The sequence below is a fragment of the Amia ocellicauda genome, chromosome 14, assembly GCF_036373705.1.
Source record: "Amia ocellicauda isolate fAmiCal2 chromosome 14, fAmiCal2.hap1, whole genome shotgun sequence".
Classification (NCBI taxonomy): Eukaryota; Metazoa; Chordata; class Actinopteri; order Amiiformes; family Amiidae; genus Amia; species Amia ocellicauda.
This window is the reverse complement of record NC_089863.1, coordinates 34,119,095-34,137,341: the sequence shown is the minus strand read 5'-3', so window position 1 is coordinate 34,137,341 and position 18,247 is coordinate 34,119,095. Positions and strand designations below refer to the sequence as shown.

General features: G+C 38.2%; 1 protein-coding gene across 1 annotated transcript; it reads right to left on the bottom strand.

The window, feature by feature from the left end:
- Positions 1 to 240: 240 nt before the first annotated feature.
- Positions 241 to 10,197, bottom strand: LOC136767387 (uncharacterized). Its single transcript, XM_066721147.1, has 4 exons — positions 9,960 to 10,197; positions 8,991 to 9,108; positions 685 to 749; positions 241 to 554 (listed from the first exon to the last, which is right to left on the bottom strand). Exons 1-4 carry the CDS (start codon positions 10,195 to 10,197, stop codon positions 241 to 243), a joined length of 735 nt encoding a protein of 244 aa, XP_066577244.1.
- Between the last annotated feature and the right edge of the window lie 8,050 nt (positions 10,198 to 18,247).

The window sequence follows — 18,247 nt, the reverse complement described above, 5'->3', positions numbered from 1 at the left end:
TCTTTGCATTTTCAGCATAAGATCATACAGATGGTTAAATAATATTTAAATAATTTGAAACAATATATTTTTGAAAAACGCATATTATCTGGCAACAAATCTAACCACATCCATAAAATGAAAGTCACTGGTAAGGGTTGTTAGGAGCTGAAAATGAATGGCTTTTTATCATTAAACAACAATTGAAATCAAGCCATTTTTATCAACAACATTTTTGTACAGCCTCCTAATAACTTTATCTCATTGTGCTACCCTCAGAGCACAGTGATACACAGCATTGTCTTCAAGAGTAAGACCTGAAATGGTGAGAGTAGTGAAGTCTCTGCCTGTAGTAGAACTAAATCGCTTTTGAGCAAATGCTGCTCTATGATAACCCATATTTGAGCTGGATCCTTTTTGCAGAATGTATTGTAGTGCCTGGGCTGAATTCTGTCGGTACCAGTAGAGGTAAACACTCCCTGCAGAGTAAGAGCATCTCAGTGTCACTGATCCCCCCTCTGTACTGGAAACATCTGTCTGTTGAGGAGTGATGGAGTCACCAGCTGCCTGCCTGACTGAGAATTGAGAACGAAATTCCAGTAAAAAATAGAGAAATAAATATTTTCAGGTTACATTTTCATATATTTTCTTGAAAATGACATGGAGGTAATATAATGATGATGATAATGATAATAATAATAATACCTGTAAACATTATGAAAAAATGCATGAAAAGAGATGTATCCATTTTGAGCTGGAAGTTACTTGAAGGTCAAAACTGAATTTTGATTCTCATTTGGTCTACTTTGGTATCTAGTGTATTACATCAGATTTGCATATTCAGGGTACTCCCATCACGTGTTTGAAAACCATTTAGCATTGTTCTGTGCTGTGTGCACCCTACATCTACACATGACATTTCCTGTTTCCCTCTGCTTGTTCCACACTGACATTAATATTGTCATGCCTAATGCCTGACCTCACTGCAAGATGCTGCCCTTTCCTCAGCTTTCTGCCTCATTCTCTCATTGATAATTCCATAATCATCCCGGTCTCTTAGCTTGATTATGGCACCTGTCTCCCATTCCACTGCTCTCCACATTCAAGTATATAAACCCCATTGTTCTGGACATCCAGTGCTACATCTTGTTTTCATTTTTGATACATTTAGAAGCCTTGATCTCTTGGTAGCCTGCTTCTGTGTATCCGACTCCTGCTTGCCGCTTCATCACTACTATCTGGATTTCCTCCACGGACCTGTTTATACGTTTGATTGAGCCTGTGCCTGTTTCCCGACAACGACTCCTGCTTCAGCCCTTCTTTGTACCATTGCCTGGTGCGTGGTAGGGGTGGTCAGACAGGTGTGGTTCAGATAACAGCAGGACAGGGCAAACAAGGGCAAGCCAAAGACATGGCGGTGGTCACAGGCAAGGGTCAGACAATCAGGCAAACAGGAAATCAGGGGAAGATCAAACAGCAGGTCAAGGATTCAAGGCTATACTAAGGCACGGGGAGACTGCTCAGGATTGTAGTCAAACTGACAAAACTTCACAAAGTGTCAGAGACAGTGAGGGGTTTAAATGTGGATCAGAGGGAAGCAAGAAACCAAGTTGAGAGGTGCAGAGCAAATAGGAGCAGAGGGTGATTGAACAAGTGCACATGGTTTCAGGAATGTTGATTGATTGATTGAATGAAGGGAGCTGGGAGAATTGGCAGGCAAGAGAGCGATGGCAACATCTAGTGGGGACATGTGGAGGTGCATTTAGACAGGGATTGAAAAAATAATAAACCTTTGTAGATGACTCTATTGTTGTTGAAAATAAAATGTGGGGTTGAAATCAACAAACTTTAGTTTACACTACTGAAAATAAATATGCATTGAATATAGTATCAAATATTACATTTTATTTCCTTGCCTCATTTTTCAAGTCCAATTTAATTACTGTAGGAACGTCTTATTTATTTTCATTGTATTATATAAATCAGTATTTTTGTTGCAATACTAAGAACACTATGAATCAATTTTAAAGTCCTATGACATTTTGATTGTCTCATGCTTACAAATGTATGGTCACGGAGATACACAAACAGTAAACAGATGGAGGAATTCTAAACTGAAGAGCACGGAGCTCGTTTTGGTGCTGTTTTTCGACACACGCTTGATTCTCACCATTTGACAATTTTTTGGGGGTGTAGATCACACAAATCCAAAAACTAATCAACTATATGATCCAAATGTCAGACAAGGGTGTTGTGCTATGTTAAATACAGTGGTTAATTATATGTTTACTTTTATTATGTTTTAAAACTTATTTTTAGTAGTTAAAGAAAATACAAAAAAGTGAAGTATTTGTTATGTAAAAGACATCTGGGTAAGGGGTAAAAGCTCAGCTGTTTTTTTTAAGTTTTTTTTTCAATGTACAGTGCATCTGGAAAGTATTCACAGCGCTTTCATTTTTCCACATTTTGTTATGTTAAAGCCTTATTCCAAAATGGATTAAATTAATTAGTTTCCTCAAAATTCTACAAACAATACACCATAATGACAACTTGAAAGTTTGTTTAAAATCTTTGCAAATTTATTAAAAATAAAAAACAAAAAAACACATGTACATAAGTATTCACAGCCTTTGCCATGACACTCAAAATTGAGCTCAGGTGCATCCTGTTTCCACTGATCATCCTTGAGACGTTTGATTGGAGTCCACCTGTGGTAAATTCAGTTGATTGGACATGATTTGGAAAGGCACAGACCTGTCTATATAAGGTCCCACAGTTAACAGTGCATGTTAGAGCACAAACCAAGCCATGAAGTCCAAGGAATTGTCTGTAGACCTCCGAGACAGGCCTCTATCAAGGCACAGATCTGGGGAAGGGTACAGAAACATTTCTGCAGCATTGAAGGTCCCAATGAGCACAGTGGTCTCCATCATCCGTAAATGGAAGAAGTTTGGAAACACCAGGAGTCTTCCTAGAGCTGGCCGCCTGGCCAAACTGTGCGATCGGGGGAGAAGGGCCTTTGTCAGGGAGGTGACCAAGAACCCGATAGTCACTCTGATAGAGCTCCAGCGTGTCTCTGTAGAGAGAGGAGAACCTTCCAGAAGAACAACCATCTCTGCAGCACTCCACCAATCAGGCCTGTATGGTAGAGTGGCCAGATGGAAGCCACTACTCAGTAAAAGGCACATGACAGCCCGCCTGGAGTTTGCCAAAAGGCAGCTGAAGGACTCTCAGAACAGGAGAAACAAAATTCTCTGGTCTGATGAAACAAAGATTGAACTCATGTCTGGAGGAAACCAGGCACCACTCATCACCTGGCCAATACCATCCCTACAGTGAAGCATGGTGGTGGCAGCATCATGCTGTGGGCATGTTTTTCAGTGGCAGGAACTGGGAGACTAGTCAGGATCGAGGGACAGATGAATGCAGCAATGTACAGAGACATTCTTGAAGAAAACCTGCCCCAGAGCGCTCTGGACCTTCCAACAGGACAACGACCCTAAGCACATAGCCAAGATAACAAAGGAGTGGCTACAGGACAACTGTGAATGTCCTTGAATGGCCCAGCCAGAGCCCAGACTTGAACCCGATTTGAACTCTGGAGAGATCTGAAAATGGCTGTGCAACGACGCTCTCCATCCAACCTGATGGAGCTTGAGAGGTCCTTTAAAGAAGAATGGGAGAAACTACCCAAAAATCGGTGTGCCAAGCTTGTAGCATCATACTCAAAAAAGACTTGAGGCTGTAATTGGTGCCAAAGGTGCTTCAACAAAGTATTGAGCAAAGGCTGTGAATACTTATGTACATGTGCTTTTTTTGTTTTTTATTTTTAATAAAAATTTAATTAATTTGCAAAGATTTCAAACAAATTTTCAAGTTGTCATTATGGTGTATTGTTTGTAGAATTTTGAGGAAAATAATGAATTTAATCCATTTTTGAATAAGACTGTAACATAACAAAATGTGGAAAAAGTGAAGCTCTGTGAATACTTTCCGGATACACTGTACATGTAGGCCTGAATTTTCAGTCAACGGGTTTATAAAAAAAAAAAGAAACCCATTTGACCTCCACACCATTTTCAGAGCTTAATAAATTCCTTGAGTCTTTAAAACTCTCAGGGTGTTATGTTACACTCAACAACCATGGGCTCCTCTAAGCAGCTGACTGAGGATCAGAAAATAAAGAGACTTGTAGACTGGCCAGGAATGCAAAGCAAAAACCCCAAATCACTGCAACAGACATGCAGGAAGGTTTAGCTGGGATGGGAGAAGTGGTGCACTGGTCCAATGTGCAGTTTGGAGGAAAAAAAGGAGAAGCATTTGAGAATAACACCTTGCCAACTGTTAAGCATGGGAGTGGATCTATTATGCTTTGGGGTTGAATGGATTAAGGAATGGCCTTCACAATCCCCACACTTGAATATTATTGAAAATCTGTGCAGTGCATGCTAGATGACCCAAGAAGTTCATAAAGCAAGAATAGAAAGACAGTTAGTTGACTACTAGAAACGTATGCCAAAGGGGGTGTTACTAAGTACTGACTGATAGGGTGCCCAAACTCTTGCACATGGCAGATTTATTTATTGTTAAATTCAGCAAATAAATAGTAACTGTGCATTACAATTTGCAGAAACATGTCAGATTTAAGTTTTTTCACTGCAGAGGCTGTGTTCATTTAGAAAATAGATGCATATAACTAATTTGAAGATTCTCTTTCTTTCTCTCTCTCTCTCTCTCTCTCTCTCGCTTTTCTCTTCTCATCATGATCTGCAGAAATCTGATTTTGGAACTCTGTTGGGACACTTTCATCACCAAGCACCTCATTGTATATAATATGTGGGGCTTTGCTGAGAGTTTGCCTGTACCAGAACATTGTGAAAGATACAGGAGCATCATGATATGAACAGAGTAAAACTGTATTTTCCTCTTTTTTTACTCTGATCAGGCTTCCAGACTGATTCACATACTGCCCATATGTATATGCTGAAAAGGGAAAATAATAGCAATAGTACTAGTAAAAATGCAGACCACATTAAAATATATATTAAGAATCTCATTAAAGTTAAAATAATATACATGTATTACATAGTTACATAAATAAACAACCAATGTAGATACCTATGAAACTGTTGACAATTGTAATAGTGGATGCAAAAAATTATAACTTGCATGGTTTCAGTTATCTATTCTTCGTATGTTCTCTAGCTTTATAGGTGTGTCATGATAACTTATTATGCTCGAGTTCACACCTTTTTTAAATATTAAATAGAGCATGACGGATTGTTTACAGTACCGGAACCTTGCTTGGACTATGACTATTGATTGTTTGTTATCGTGTGTATTGTTTTGTTTATCTTATAGCAAGGGACCCTGTATATGTGTTTAGGTAGAGTTAGGTGTTGTGTGCACTGAGCACTGTATACATAAAAGCTCACTTAATTCCCCACATCCCCACCTTGGTGTCACTTAAACCATACCTGAGATCTTCAGCAGTGTGGACCTATCCCCCACACTGTCACAATATACAGTGAGGGAAAAAAGTATTTGATCCCCTGCTGATTTTGTACGTTTGCCCACTGACAAAGAAATTATCAGTCTGTAATTTTAATGGTAGGTTTAATTTAACAGTGAGAGACAGAATAACATCAAAAAAATCCAGAAAAACGCATTTCAAAAAAGTTATAAATTGATTTGCATGTTAATGAGGGAAATAAGTATTTGATCCCCTATCAATCAGCAAAATTTCTGGCTCCCAGGTGTCTTTTATACAGGTAACGAGCTGAGATTAGGAGCACTCCCTTTAAGAGAGTGCTCCTAATCTCAGCTCGTTACCTGTATAAAAGACACCTGTCCACAGAAGCAATCAATCAATCAGATTCCAAACTCTCCACCATGGCCAAGATCAAAGAGCTGTCCAAGGATGTCAGGGACAAGATTGTAGACCTACACAAGGCTGGAATGGGCTACATGACCATCGCCAAGCAGCTTGGTGAGAAGGTGACAACAGTTGGTGTGATTATTCGCAAATGGAAGAAACGCAAAATAACTGTCAGTCTCCCTCGCTCTGGGGCTCCATGCAAGATCTCACCTCATGGAGTTTCAATGATCATGAGAACGGTGAGGAATCAGCCCAGAACTACACGGGAGGATATTGTTAATGATCTCAAGGCAGCTGGGACCATAGTCACCAAGAAAACAATTGGTAACACACTACGCCATGAAGGACTGAAATCCTGCAGCGCCCGCAAGGTCCCCCTGCTCAAGAAAGCACATGTACAGGCCCGTCTGAAGTTTGCCAATGAACATCTGAATGATTCAGAGGAGAACTGGGTGAAAGTGTTGTGGTCAGATGAGACCAAAATCAAGCTCTTTGGCATCAACTCAACTCGCCGTGTTTGGAGGAGGAGGAATGACCCCAAGAACACCATACCCACCGTCAAACATGGAGGTGGAAACATTATGCTTTGGGGATGTTTTTCTGCTAAGGGGACAGGACAACTGCACCGCATCAAAGGGACAATGGACAGGGCCATGTACCATCAAATCTTGGGTGAGAACCTCCTTCCCTCAGCCAGGGCATTGAAAATGGTTCGTGGATGGGTATTCCAGCTTGACAATGACCCAAAACACACAGCCAAGGCAACAAAGGAGTGGCTCAAGAAGAAGCACATTAAGGTCCTGGAGTGGCCTAGCCAGTCTCCAGACCTTAATCCCATAGAAAATCTGTGGAGGGAGCTGAAGGTTCGAGTTGCCAAACGTCAGACTCAAAACCTTAATGACTTGGAGAGGATCTGCAAGGAGGAGTGGGACAAAATCCCTCCTGAGATGTGTGCAAACCTGGTGGCCAACTACAAGAAATGTCTGACCTCTGTGATTGCCAACAAGGGTTTTGCCACCAAGTACTAAGTCGAAGGGGTCAAATACTTATTTCCCTCATTAACATGCAAATCAATTTATAACATTTTTAAAATGCGTTTTTTTGGATTTTGTTGTTGTTATTCTGTCTCTCACTGTTAAAATACACCTACCATTAAAATTATAGACTGATCATTTCTTTGTCAGTGGGCAAACGTACAAAATCAGCAGTGGATTTTTTCCTTAACTGTATTTCGTTTTCTTAATTTGTCATTGCTTGTTGAAAACCCAAAATCAATTGCCAGAAGGTACTCTTTGTTTTGTTCAAATTTTTAATAGGACACTAACTGTCAAATAGTTTACTTTATAATAAACTAAAAACACTTTGACCACTAATTGCAAATTACAAATCAGACCAGGGTGTGTGTTTTATCAGCATGAAGCTTGTAACGGTATGCAGGTTTTTATCTGGCTCTTGCCACACTTCATTTGTGAGAGAGGGATGGAAGAAGGTTTACAGTATGTGAAGAGACATCAGAAGTAGATTGGACGACCCAGGACAGCACGGGAAACAAACCGACCAATGACGAGTGACAATGGAGGAACCCGGACCTGAGAGAGAGCACATAGCACCAACTGGAAAACAACGACACTGCACAGACTGCACAAGTAACACTTATACATGGGAGAAGGTAGTTTCAGTTTCTGTAGTTTTAACTTTTATTAGATTTTTGAAACAAGGGCCCCAAGAGGAAGGAATACATCCAAGCCTAGGAAAAAATACTGTTTTAATAGGATAATAATTTCAAGACTATGTATTTTATTGGATGTCCAATAAAGTTAGGATCGGGGTCAGGCTGTGCTGGGAGATACAGGCAGACTGCAGTGTAGGACTGCAAGGGTGCAGCCTGACCGGTGCTCTGAAGAGTCATGTTTTTAAACAACTAGCAATATTATCAGATAACATTAGGGATCCTCTCCAGTTGGGATGGAGTCTGTCTCTTCTGTATAAGCCAGGCCTTTCCCAATTGTTCACAAAAGCAAAATTGAATCGGGATTTGAATCAATTTGCTATCTGAATGGGAGACTGGTGCACTGGAGCTCTAGCTTTGGATTCCGTGCTTCTAGAGCTCCTTTTTACCAAGACCCAGCCATCCTGCTGTGATTGTGGAACCGCCGGTAGGTATAGCAGGGCCAGAAGAATTCGAGGAGGAATCCGGGTTTGTACAGACTAGCCTTCCTTTCTTTCCAGAGAGTTTTTTATGTTTGAATCCTGAGTGGGGAGCCCCGACCTGCAGATGGTACATTAACAGTTTATTAAAGCTCATGATATAATGAAAATACAGTGCAGACAGGATAGCATATGATCTAACAGCAATCTAACCACAAGCATGCATGTGAAAGTGCAATGGATGAGAAATAACTCAAACTAAGTCACATCATTGTTGAAAAATTGCAAGTTTATTTACAGCCTAGCAATTAATTTAGATTGTGCATTCATCCCAATAATAAACAGCTGTGTATAACAAGGTAACACTTGAAATTATGAATTTGGTGTTATCACTGCTTGCAGTGCAGTTAATATGACTGTTAGCATAGTCTGCAATATGAGCACAGTGTCATTGATTAATTGTCCTTCTGTACTCGCGACCCCTTTAACATCATAGAGAAAATTAAAAAAAGTTTCAGATCAAAAGCTATACATATAGGTTTTCCTGTAATTGAAGCAAGTCTTCAAATTTAAACCCTTTCATATCAAAAACCTTTTTTCAATATCAATTTATCAATAACCGATTCATCCAGTAGAGGGTTAGGGTGAGCCAGCATCATACATCATACAAATAGTTTGATAATATCTTAACCACATCCTCTATTGTAAAATATGTTTCATATCATAATAAAACGTTGAAACTCCCCCAAAAAATTATTTTACCTTGTACAGCTTCTAAGTGTGTTTCCTCACTGTGCTGCGCTCAGAGCACAGTAATAAATGGCTGTTTCGCTCAGAGTAAGAAATGCTGAGTGTGGTGGAATCTTGACCTGCTGTAGATCTAAACCGTTCTTGAGCAAAGAGAGCAGTATCAGAATACTGGCTATAAGAGCGGGCTCCTTTATACAGAATATATTCTGGTGTCTGGGTTGAATACTGACGGTACCAGTAAAGAAGAATATTTTGACTGCTTGAAGAGTAAGAGCAGTTCAGAGTCACTGATTCCCCTTCTTTCTTGGCGATCTCTGTCTCTTCAGATTTGATGGAGTCCTGTGCTGCCACAGCTAAACATTATAAGAAAACACATTAAAAACCATAATCATCATCATCATCATCATCATCATCATCATCATATTCATCATATAATCATAATATTTGTTGTATTTATTAATGTTGTAGTTACCTGGAATTCCAGCAATTGCAACACATATTATTAGCAAAGCTCCCATAATTAAATTGTAATACAAATCTGAACATTTATATAGTATTTGTTAACATGATGTTCTGTCTCTCATCTGTCACAAGACCTAAACTAACTTAACTACTGGACTGATGACAGATGTTTGCATCGTGAGACCCTCCCACCCCCCTGGGTACTTTGCCAGAGCATTGATGATGTGACCTGCTGCACTACAGGTAACTTGTATGTTGAGGGATTAGTAGCCCTTTCGATTCATACAGGCAGATGCTTCCCCCACTGTAGGTGAACCTTCTCACCCTGGAACAGAGGAGACCACGTGGGGAACTTGATCCAAGTCTTCAAAATCATGAAGGGCATTGACCACATCAAACCAGAGGAGCTTTTCCAGATCAGCAGGGACACACGCACCCGGGGACACAAATGGAAATTGGGCTTCAAGGCATTCAAGACAGAAAACAGGAGACACTTCTTCACACAGAGAGGCGTCACAATCTGAACAAACTCCCCAGCGATGTGGTAGATGCTGAAAATTTGGGAACATTTAAAAACAGACTGGATAGGATCCTTGGATCATTCCGTTATTAATGGACACCAAACGAGCACGATGGGGCGAATGGCCTCCTCTCGTTTGTAAACTTTCTTATGTTTCTTATGTTTCTTATACCTGAAAATAATTGCTGAGCTCTTCATGTGTGTGTCGAGGTCGGTACATACTTTCAGCATATATTTGCCGGGGTTGCTGTTCCTGGGTGTACAGCACAGCATTACTGTCCAAATGTCGACAGACACGTTGCATCCCAATAATAAACAGCTGTGTATAACGGGCTCCTTTGTAGAGAATATATTCTGGTGCCTGGGCTGAATACTGACGGTACCAGTAGAGAAGAATATTTTGACTGCTTGAAGAATAAGAGCATCTCAGTGTCACTAAATCCCCTTCTTTCTTGGACATCTCTGTCTCGTCAGATTTGATATAGTCCTGTGCTGCCACAGCTAAAAATCAGAAAACATAATAATAATCATTACCATAATCAACATCATCATAATCATGCAATTTGTATTTTTCATAAGCGTTTTAGATACCTGGAATTCCACCAAATGCTATAAATATTATTAGCAATGTTCCCATAATTAAATGGCTATGTGAGAACAGAATGGGACTGCTGCTCTGCTCTGTTTTTTCTTTATGATTATACCTCTCTGACTGTGTGGTCTGAAATGTCAACTTCCTATAAGACTGAACAACAGAGGGAGTGTGAATTTGCAACTAGTTTTATTTATCTTTCCACAGACATGGAAGGGTAGGGTGAAATGGGTTTATGATCAAACTGCAATCTGTAAACTGTAACTTTACAGATATACAAATATCACAGATGGTGACAAATTATTATTCATTGTCAGTTTCCTGAAAGTATTATTAGTATTATTTCCTTTACTATTTAGTGTGCGTATCACTCGTATTATTAATTAGTTTGAAGCATGTTTTCTACCTGCTTTTGCAATAGGAAATATTGTGCTGATTTTGAACACCTGCTGCTAATGAAGTTAAACAATTTAATCTCCTACACCTGCTTCATAATTCCCCACTGATATTGGCTGACTAGGTTTTACAAGAAGCATAGCTAAAAGAGGTATGCATGGGTTTACTGATGGTACACTGGAGTATGTAAGGATATGTACAGGTATGTAAATGTTTACAAAGAATGCAGACAAATTTACAGGATTTAGAGGCAGAAGAGAGGGGTACAATGGATACCATGCTCTTGACCACCAACAGGAAGGCAGAAAGGAAGAAAAGATGAGTGGATTGGAGATATGCCCTTGGTATTTATTATGTACTACTCCTAATAATTATTATAATAATGCTGTCACATTTAAAATGCACTTTAGTTGCTGTTTTTTTTTTTCTTTTTACTTTTGTAGCAGTTGCTTTTGAGTTGCCATATTAAGACTATCCTAATGCTTTACATAGGAATATAGCTAGGGACCTCACTGCCCAATTCAGTTAGTTTGGCAGTGTTGTGACAAGAATAGGTAATAAGATATTGTTAAAAGAGTACTATGTTAGTGCTTGCCTGCATACCATCACCTTTATAGTTTTATAACAGTGAATCCAAACCACAGGTTGATATTGGAGTTGTATCACTTGCACTATAATTCAGAGCACCAAAAGCCAGATGATTTACAGATTGCATGTGCTTGTTGTGTAAAGTAAAGCAAGGTTGAGCAGCAAACAACACTAGGGAGCACAAATAAATTCACTTTTCCAATCAATACATGTATTAGTTATCTTTGTTTACACTACCAGTAAATTACTTCACTTCCACTTACAGAGATGTAAAGTAAATAATAATAATAATTAAAACAACGTGTAATGTGTAAACTTCATGCAAGTCACTAAGACATTTCATTATCGATTGTCTAAACAATAATAATACCTTGTAAATAATAATTTCCTCTCTTGATTCAATTACCCCCAAGTTAGGAAACACTACTTTACTTGGTACCAACCTCAAAGGGAAAATAAAATGGTAAATAAGTACAGCATAACATCACTAGGTAGAGAGAATTCAACAATGAGTTATATTGATAATTAGGACTGAGATTCTAATGTCCGCTCAAAGTTTGATCTGTTTTCCTTTAATGCCCTCTCTAGAGGGACCCTATTTACAAGATCCTATGTTAATAAAATTATGCACGACAAGATCTGCTTGGATTAATAAGACAAAGACCACACTGACCAAACAGAAGTCTAATTCAGATGTATAATTTCAAACAATTTGTTATGAGAGGATCAATAAGTGCCTCATTCATTGGATTCTTTCAGTGAGATCTTAAGATGTATTGTCATTTTCTTTGTTTGTGATCAGTAAAAAATTTAATGAATTGCTTGAATTGGGTCCTTATTTAATATTAAGGACTATCAATGGAATGTATTACCAATTGAGCCCTGGAAGGGACAGAAGAGAAATATTATCTTGTGGGAATGATTTTTGTAATTCACAGTTGTTTTAGCAACAGATTATAAATATAGCAACATAGTGAAAACAATAGCTTATAGTCAGGCTGAATGATTATGAAAAGGACTGATTCCTATAAATAGTAGGGCTTTAAACTAGCTAACCTATTAAATGGAATGTAAAAATGCAGATTTACATCTAAATAGACATATCCAAAATTAATTATTTATCATGAGAAGTCCATACACAATAACCATAATGCTGCATACTATAAACAAATATTAATAATTGTCATACATTGATCAAGTGTGCTCTCTTTTAGAACACAAGCTCAAGTACATAGTAAAACTGTATTGAAAATATGAAATATATATGGTGTAGTTCCTGTTCAACAAATGTTGATGAATATGAAATATCTGATATAGCCGCCATGTACATTAATCAATGAATCTGCTTGGCATCATCTTACTGATAAAATTAGTTAGCCTAGTTAGCTAGCAGCTGGTAGTAAAAACATTTTCATACAACCTCCCCCCGACACACCCCACACCCAAAAGTGTAGAATCAGCAAAGCAATATTCTAACAATATTACACTGGGTACTTTAACAGAGAAGTGTTAATTGACAGAAGTGTAGTGGTTTTATTCTGTTATCCACAGTGACCCTGGAGTCAGGTAGATTCTCAGCATCAGATATTTTATTCAATTCATGAAAAGGAAGAGCAACCCATCACTCATGAAGCGATAAAGCAACTCTTAAACTATTGGCAGAAATACAGACGAATATATACATATTGTTTTGATGGGTGTATTGATTGGGAGGGCACATAGTGTACTTGGTTGGAACTGGGATTGTCTAATCTATCACAACCAATCATGATTTCAGTAGTTTTACAAAACAGCTTGTGATTAGGTGTGAGGTTAAAATGTAAGAGGTTTGGCTGTATTTGCTTGGCTGAGGGAATGACAGTCTGGCACCCTGGATGCAGACCATCAACTCCCCCCACCACCACCACCCTTTGTATGGGGACTGAGCGAAGGAGCTGCTGCAGAGGTTGTGACAGGGGCAGTGGAGGGATGCGACGGGATGAATGCTGTGTGATGAAGAGAGAGTATTTATACTTTATTGGACAGAAGCGAGAAAGCTGAATCAGAGTTGTCTATTCACGAAATTCAATTTATAAATTCCAATTCAGTAATTGTACAACACTGAATATGAATTGGTGTGAGGTTTGGCTTTACTCGCTTGGCTGAGGGAATGACGGTCTGGCACAAGATGCAGAACATCAATCCCAAAAAGAGTTAAACCGGTTCCTTTTCCGCCAATGCAGATTTTAAGCTCATGGTCTATAAGTGTCTTGATTTTTAAGGAGTGGCCTGAGAAGTATTCCACAATGTGATTGGCATATCTGATTGGCATGAATGTTGCTGTCATGCAATGCATGCTAATAATTAGATGAACACAACTGGAATCTACAGTGCACCGGCTTGTGAAGGAAGAGTGTGGAAAAGTTTTGAAATGAGTTTTGAGAGTGGAAACATGTCCTACAAAATAAATACATATTTTTTTGATACTTATATGAAAAAGAAAGTGTTTGATAACAGCTAGTTACGCTATCTATAATGTTAGTTATTATTGTCATCATTAGCAATTATATGCAAACTGAAAAAAAAAGAATAGGCTACGTAGCACGGTCGATACAACTGGTTAGTTCCTAAATTGTGTTTAACCATTCATCCAGTACTTGGAAGAAAGCAAGCAGTGGCAGTACTTCAAATACAATGAGAAAATTTATAAAACATCCTGTAAGATATTGACTGCAGGAAACAAAACTGAATGTGGCTAAAATATGACTAGAAAAATACAATGAATTTGAAGCAACATCTTTGTGTTTATTTAGTTCTTAGACAAACATGTGAAGGCTTTAGAGGTAAAATAACGATTTTTACTGTAAATTAATCCGTGATTCTTATATATTGTTAGAGTAATAGTTAAGATTCCTTATCTGTTCTATTCATGTGATTGGTGCTTATATTGTTTTGGTAAGTTAAAAGAGGAGAGAAACCCCACACTAGAGTATAGTCAAAAGTGGTGCTAGACCAATACAAAAATAATTGAATAATCAATCTACAAGAAAAAGGGTCTATATCTACCTGAGTGTGTACCCCTTTTCTTGTCCATTGATAGTTGCTACACAATTATTGTATGTATGTAATTTAATTCATTTATTTTTCTTTTTATTCTATATGTATTTAAATGCTAACAAATTAGAACTGTCTTAATTCTAAAGTTAAAAAATGTAAATTCATGTAATTTGTATAATATTTGAAGGACTAAAACTGAATTAAATGTGTCATATTGACCTAAAACCTGCATACAATTAAATAACATGTAGTGTGTCTCGTTTAGTTGACTAAAACTATAAGATTTTAGTCAATTTTTAGTACACTAAAGTACACTAAAAATAAAGAAAAACTCATGACTAACATCTGACATCTCATACAGAATTTAGTCAACCTGACGAAGATGACTAAATCAAAAACTGTTGACTAAATTAACACAGCACAGCACAGCATATGAATACTTGGACAAGCAACATATGTCAGTTTTTTATATTTCTTACAAATACTTCCCAATATAAAACCAATGTCACCTTACAATAATAGATTTTGAGCTGTTTCAAAAATGTACCATTTGTAATATGAGAAAATTAGAGAATAATGAGTTTTGAGATTGGAAAAATCCAGTTTCACGCCTGCAATATGGGGAATTTCTGGAAATATTTGGGGAATATATATATTTCTAAAAAGAAAATGTCATTACAAAATGTGCATATGTATGTACATACCCTCATAACATTAAGTATCGTATTGCCATTGTCACAAGTGTGTGAATAATTTCAGACAATTAAATTAACCTAATTAAATATGTTAATCTTTGCATTTTCAGCATAAGATCATACAGATGGTTAAATAATATTTAAATAATTTGAAACAATATATTTTTGAAAAACGCATATTATCTGGCAACAAATCTAACCACATCCATAAAATGAAAGTCACTGGTAAGGGTTGTTAGGAGCTGAAAATGAATGGCTTTTTATCTTTAAACAACAATTGAAATCAAGCCATTTTTATCAACAACATTTTTGTACAGCCTCCTAATAACTTTATCTCATTGTGCTACCCTCAGAGCACAGTGATACACAGCATTGTCTTCAAGAGTAAGACCTGAAATGGTGAGAGTAGTGAAGTCTCTGCCTGTAGTAGAACTAAATCGCTTTTGAGCAAATGCTGCTCTATGATAACCCATATTTGAGCTGGATCCTTTTTGCAGAATGTATTGTAGTGCCTGGGCTGAATTCTGTCGGTACCAGTAGAGGTAAACACTCCCTGCAGAGTAAGAGCATCTCAGTGTCACTGATCCCCCCTCTGTACTGGAAACATCTGTCTGTTGAGGAGTGATGGAGTCACCAGCTGCCTGCCTGACTGAGAATTGAGAACGAAATTCCAGTAAAAAATAGAGAAATAAATATTTTCAGGTTACATTTTCATATATTTTCTTGAAAATGACATGGAGGTAATATAATGATGATGATAATGATAATAATAATAATACCTGTAAACATTATGAAAAAATGCATGAAAAGAGATGTATCCATTTTGAGCTGGAAGTTACTTGAAGGTCAAAACTGAATTTTGATTCTCATTTGGTCTACTTTGGTATCTAGTGTATTACATCAGATTTGCATATTCAGGGTACTCCCATCACGTGTTTGAAAACCATTTAGCATTGTTCTGTGCTGTGTGCACCCTACATCTACACATGACATTTCCTGTTTCCCTCTGCTTGTTCCACACTGACATTAATATTGTCATGCCTAATGCCTGACCTCACTGCAAGATGCTGCCCTTTCCTCAGCTTTCTGCCTCATTCTCTCATTGATAATTCCATAATCATCCCGGTCTCTTAGCTTGATTATGGCACCTGTCTCCCATTCCACTGCTCTCCACATTCAAGTATATAAACCCCATTGTTCTGGACATCCAGTGCTACATCTTGTTTTCATTTTTGATACATTTAGAAGCCTTGATCTCTTGGTAGCCTGCTTCTGTGTATCCGACTCCTGCTTGCCTCTTCATCACTACTATCTGGATTTCCTCCACGGACCTGTTTATACGTTTGATTGAGCCTGTGCCTGTTTCCCGACAACGACTCCTGCTTCAGCCCTTCTTTGTACCATTGCCTGGTGCGTGGTAGGGGTGGTCAGACAGGTGTGGTTCAGATAACAGCAGGACAGGGCAAACAAGGGCAAGCCAAAGACATGGCGGTGGTCACAGGCAAGGGTCAGACAATCAGGCAAACAGGAAATCAGGGGAAGATCAAACAGCAGGTCAAGGATTCAAGGCTATACTAAGGCACGGGGAGACTGCTCAGGATTGTAGTCAAACTGACAAAACTTCACAAAGTGTCAGAGACAGTGAGGGGTTTAAATGTGGATCAGAGGGAAGCAATAAACCAAGTTGAGAGGTGCAGAGCAAATAGGAGCAGAGGGTGATTGAACAAGTGCACATGGTTTCAGGAATGTTGATTGATTGATTGAATGAAGGGAGCTGGGAGAATTGGCAGGCAAGAGAGCGATGGCAACATCTAGTGGGGACATGTGGAGGTGCATTTAGACAGGGATTGAAAAAATAATAAACCTTTGTAGATGACTCTATTGTTGTTGAAAATAAAATGTGGGGTTGAAATCAACAAACTTTAGTTTACACTACTGAAAATAAATATGCATTGAATATAGTATCAAATATTACATTTTATTTCCTTGCCTCATTTTTCAAGTCCAATTTAATTACTGTAGGAACGTCTTATTTATTTTCATTGTATTATATAAATCAGTATTTTTGTTGCAATACTAAGAACACTATGAATCAATTTTAAAGTCCTATGACATTTTGATTGTCTCATGCTTACAAATGTATGGTCACGGAGATACACAAACAGTAAACAGATGGAGGAATTCTAAACTGAAGAGCACGGAGCTCGTTTTGGTGCTGTTTTTCGACACACGCTTGATTCTCACCATTTGACAATTTTTTGGGGGTGTAGATCACACAAATCCAAAAACTAATCAACTATATGATCCAAATGTCAGACAAGGGTGTTGTACTATGTTAAATACAGTGGTTAATTATATGTTTACTTTTATTATGTTTTAAAACTTATTTTTAGTAGTTAAAGAAAATACAAAAAAGTGACGTATTTGTTACGTAAAAGACATCTGGGTAAGGGGTAAACGCTCAGCTGTTTTTTTAAGTTTTTTTTTCAATGTACAGTGCATCTGGAAAGTATTCACAGCGCTTTCATTTTTCCACATTTTGTTATGTTAAAGCCTTATTCCAAAATGGATTAAATTAATTAGTTTCCTCAAAATTCTACAAACATTACACCATAATGACAACTTGAAAGTTTGTTTAAAATCTTTGCAAATTTATTAAAAATAAAAAACAAAAAAACACATGTACATAAGTATTCACAGCCTTTGCCATGACACTCAAAATTGAGCTCAGGTGCATCCTGTTTCCACTGATCATCCTTGAGACATTTGATTGGAGTCCACCTGTGGTAAATTCAGTTGATTGGACATGATTTGGAAAGGCACAGGCCTGTCTATATAAGGTCCCACAGTTAACAGTGCATGTTAGAGCACAAACCAAGCCATGAAGTCCAAGGAATTGTCTGTAGACCTCTGAGACAGGCCTCTATCAAGGCACAGATCTGGGGAAGGGTACAGAAACATTTCTGCAGCATTGAAGGTCCCAATGAGCACAGTGGTCTCCATCATCCGTAAATGGAAGAAGTTTGGAAACACCAGGAGTCTTCCTAGAGCTGGCCGCCTGGCCAAACTGTGCGATCGGGGGAGAAGGGCCTTTGTCAGGGAGGTGACCAAGAACCCGATAGTCACTCTGATAGAGCTCCAGCGTGTCTCTGTAGAGAGAGGAGAACCTTCCAGAAGAACAACCCTCTCTGCAGCACTCCACC

Coding starts and splice junctions, on each gene's coding strand:
- LOC136767387 (XM_066721147.1), bottom strand. CDS start 10,197: ATGTCCAAGAAAGAAGGGGATTTAGTGACACTGAGATGCTCTTATTCT. Junction 9,109..9,959: donor CCGGCAAATATATGCTGAAA/GTATGTACCGAC, acceptor TATAATGTTTAG/CTGTGGCAGCACAGGACTCC. Junction 555..684: donor TTTTTTCATAATGTTTACAG/GTATTATTATTA, acceptor CTCAATTCTCAG/TCAGGCAGGCAGCTGGTGAC.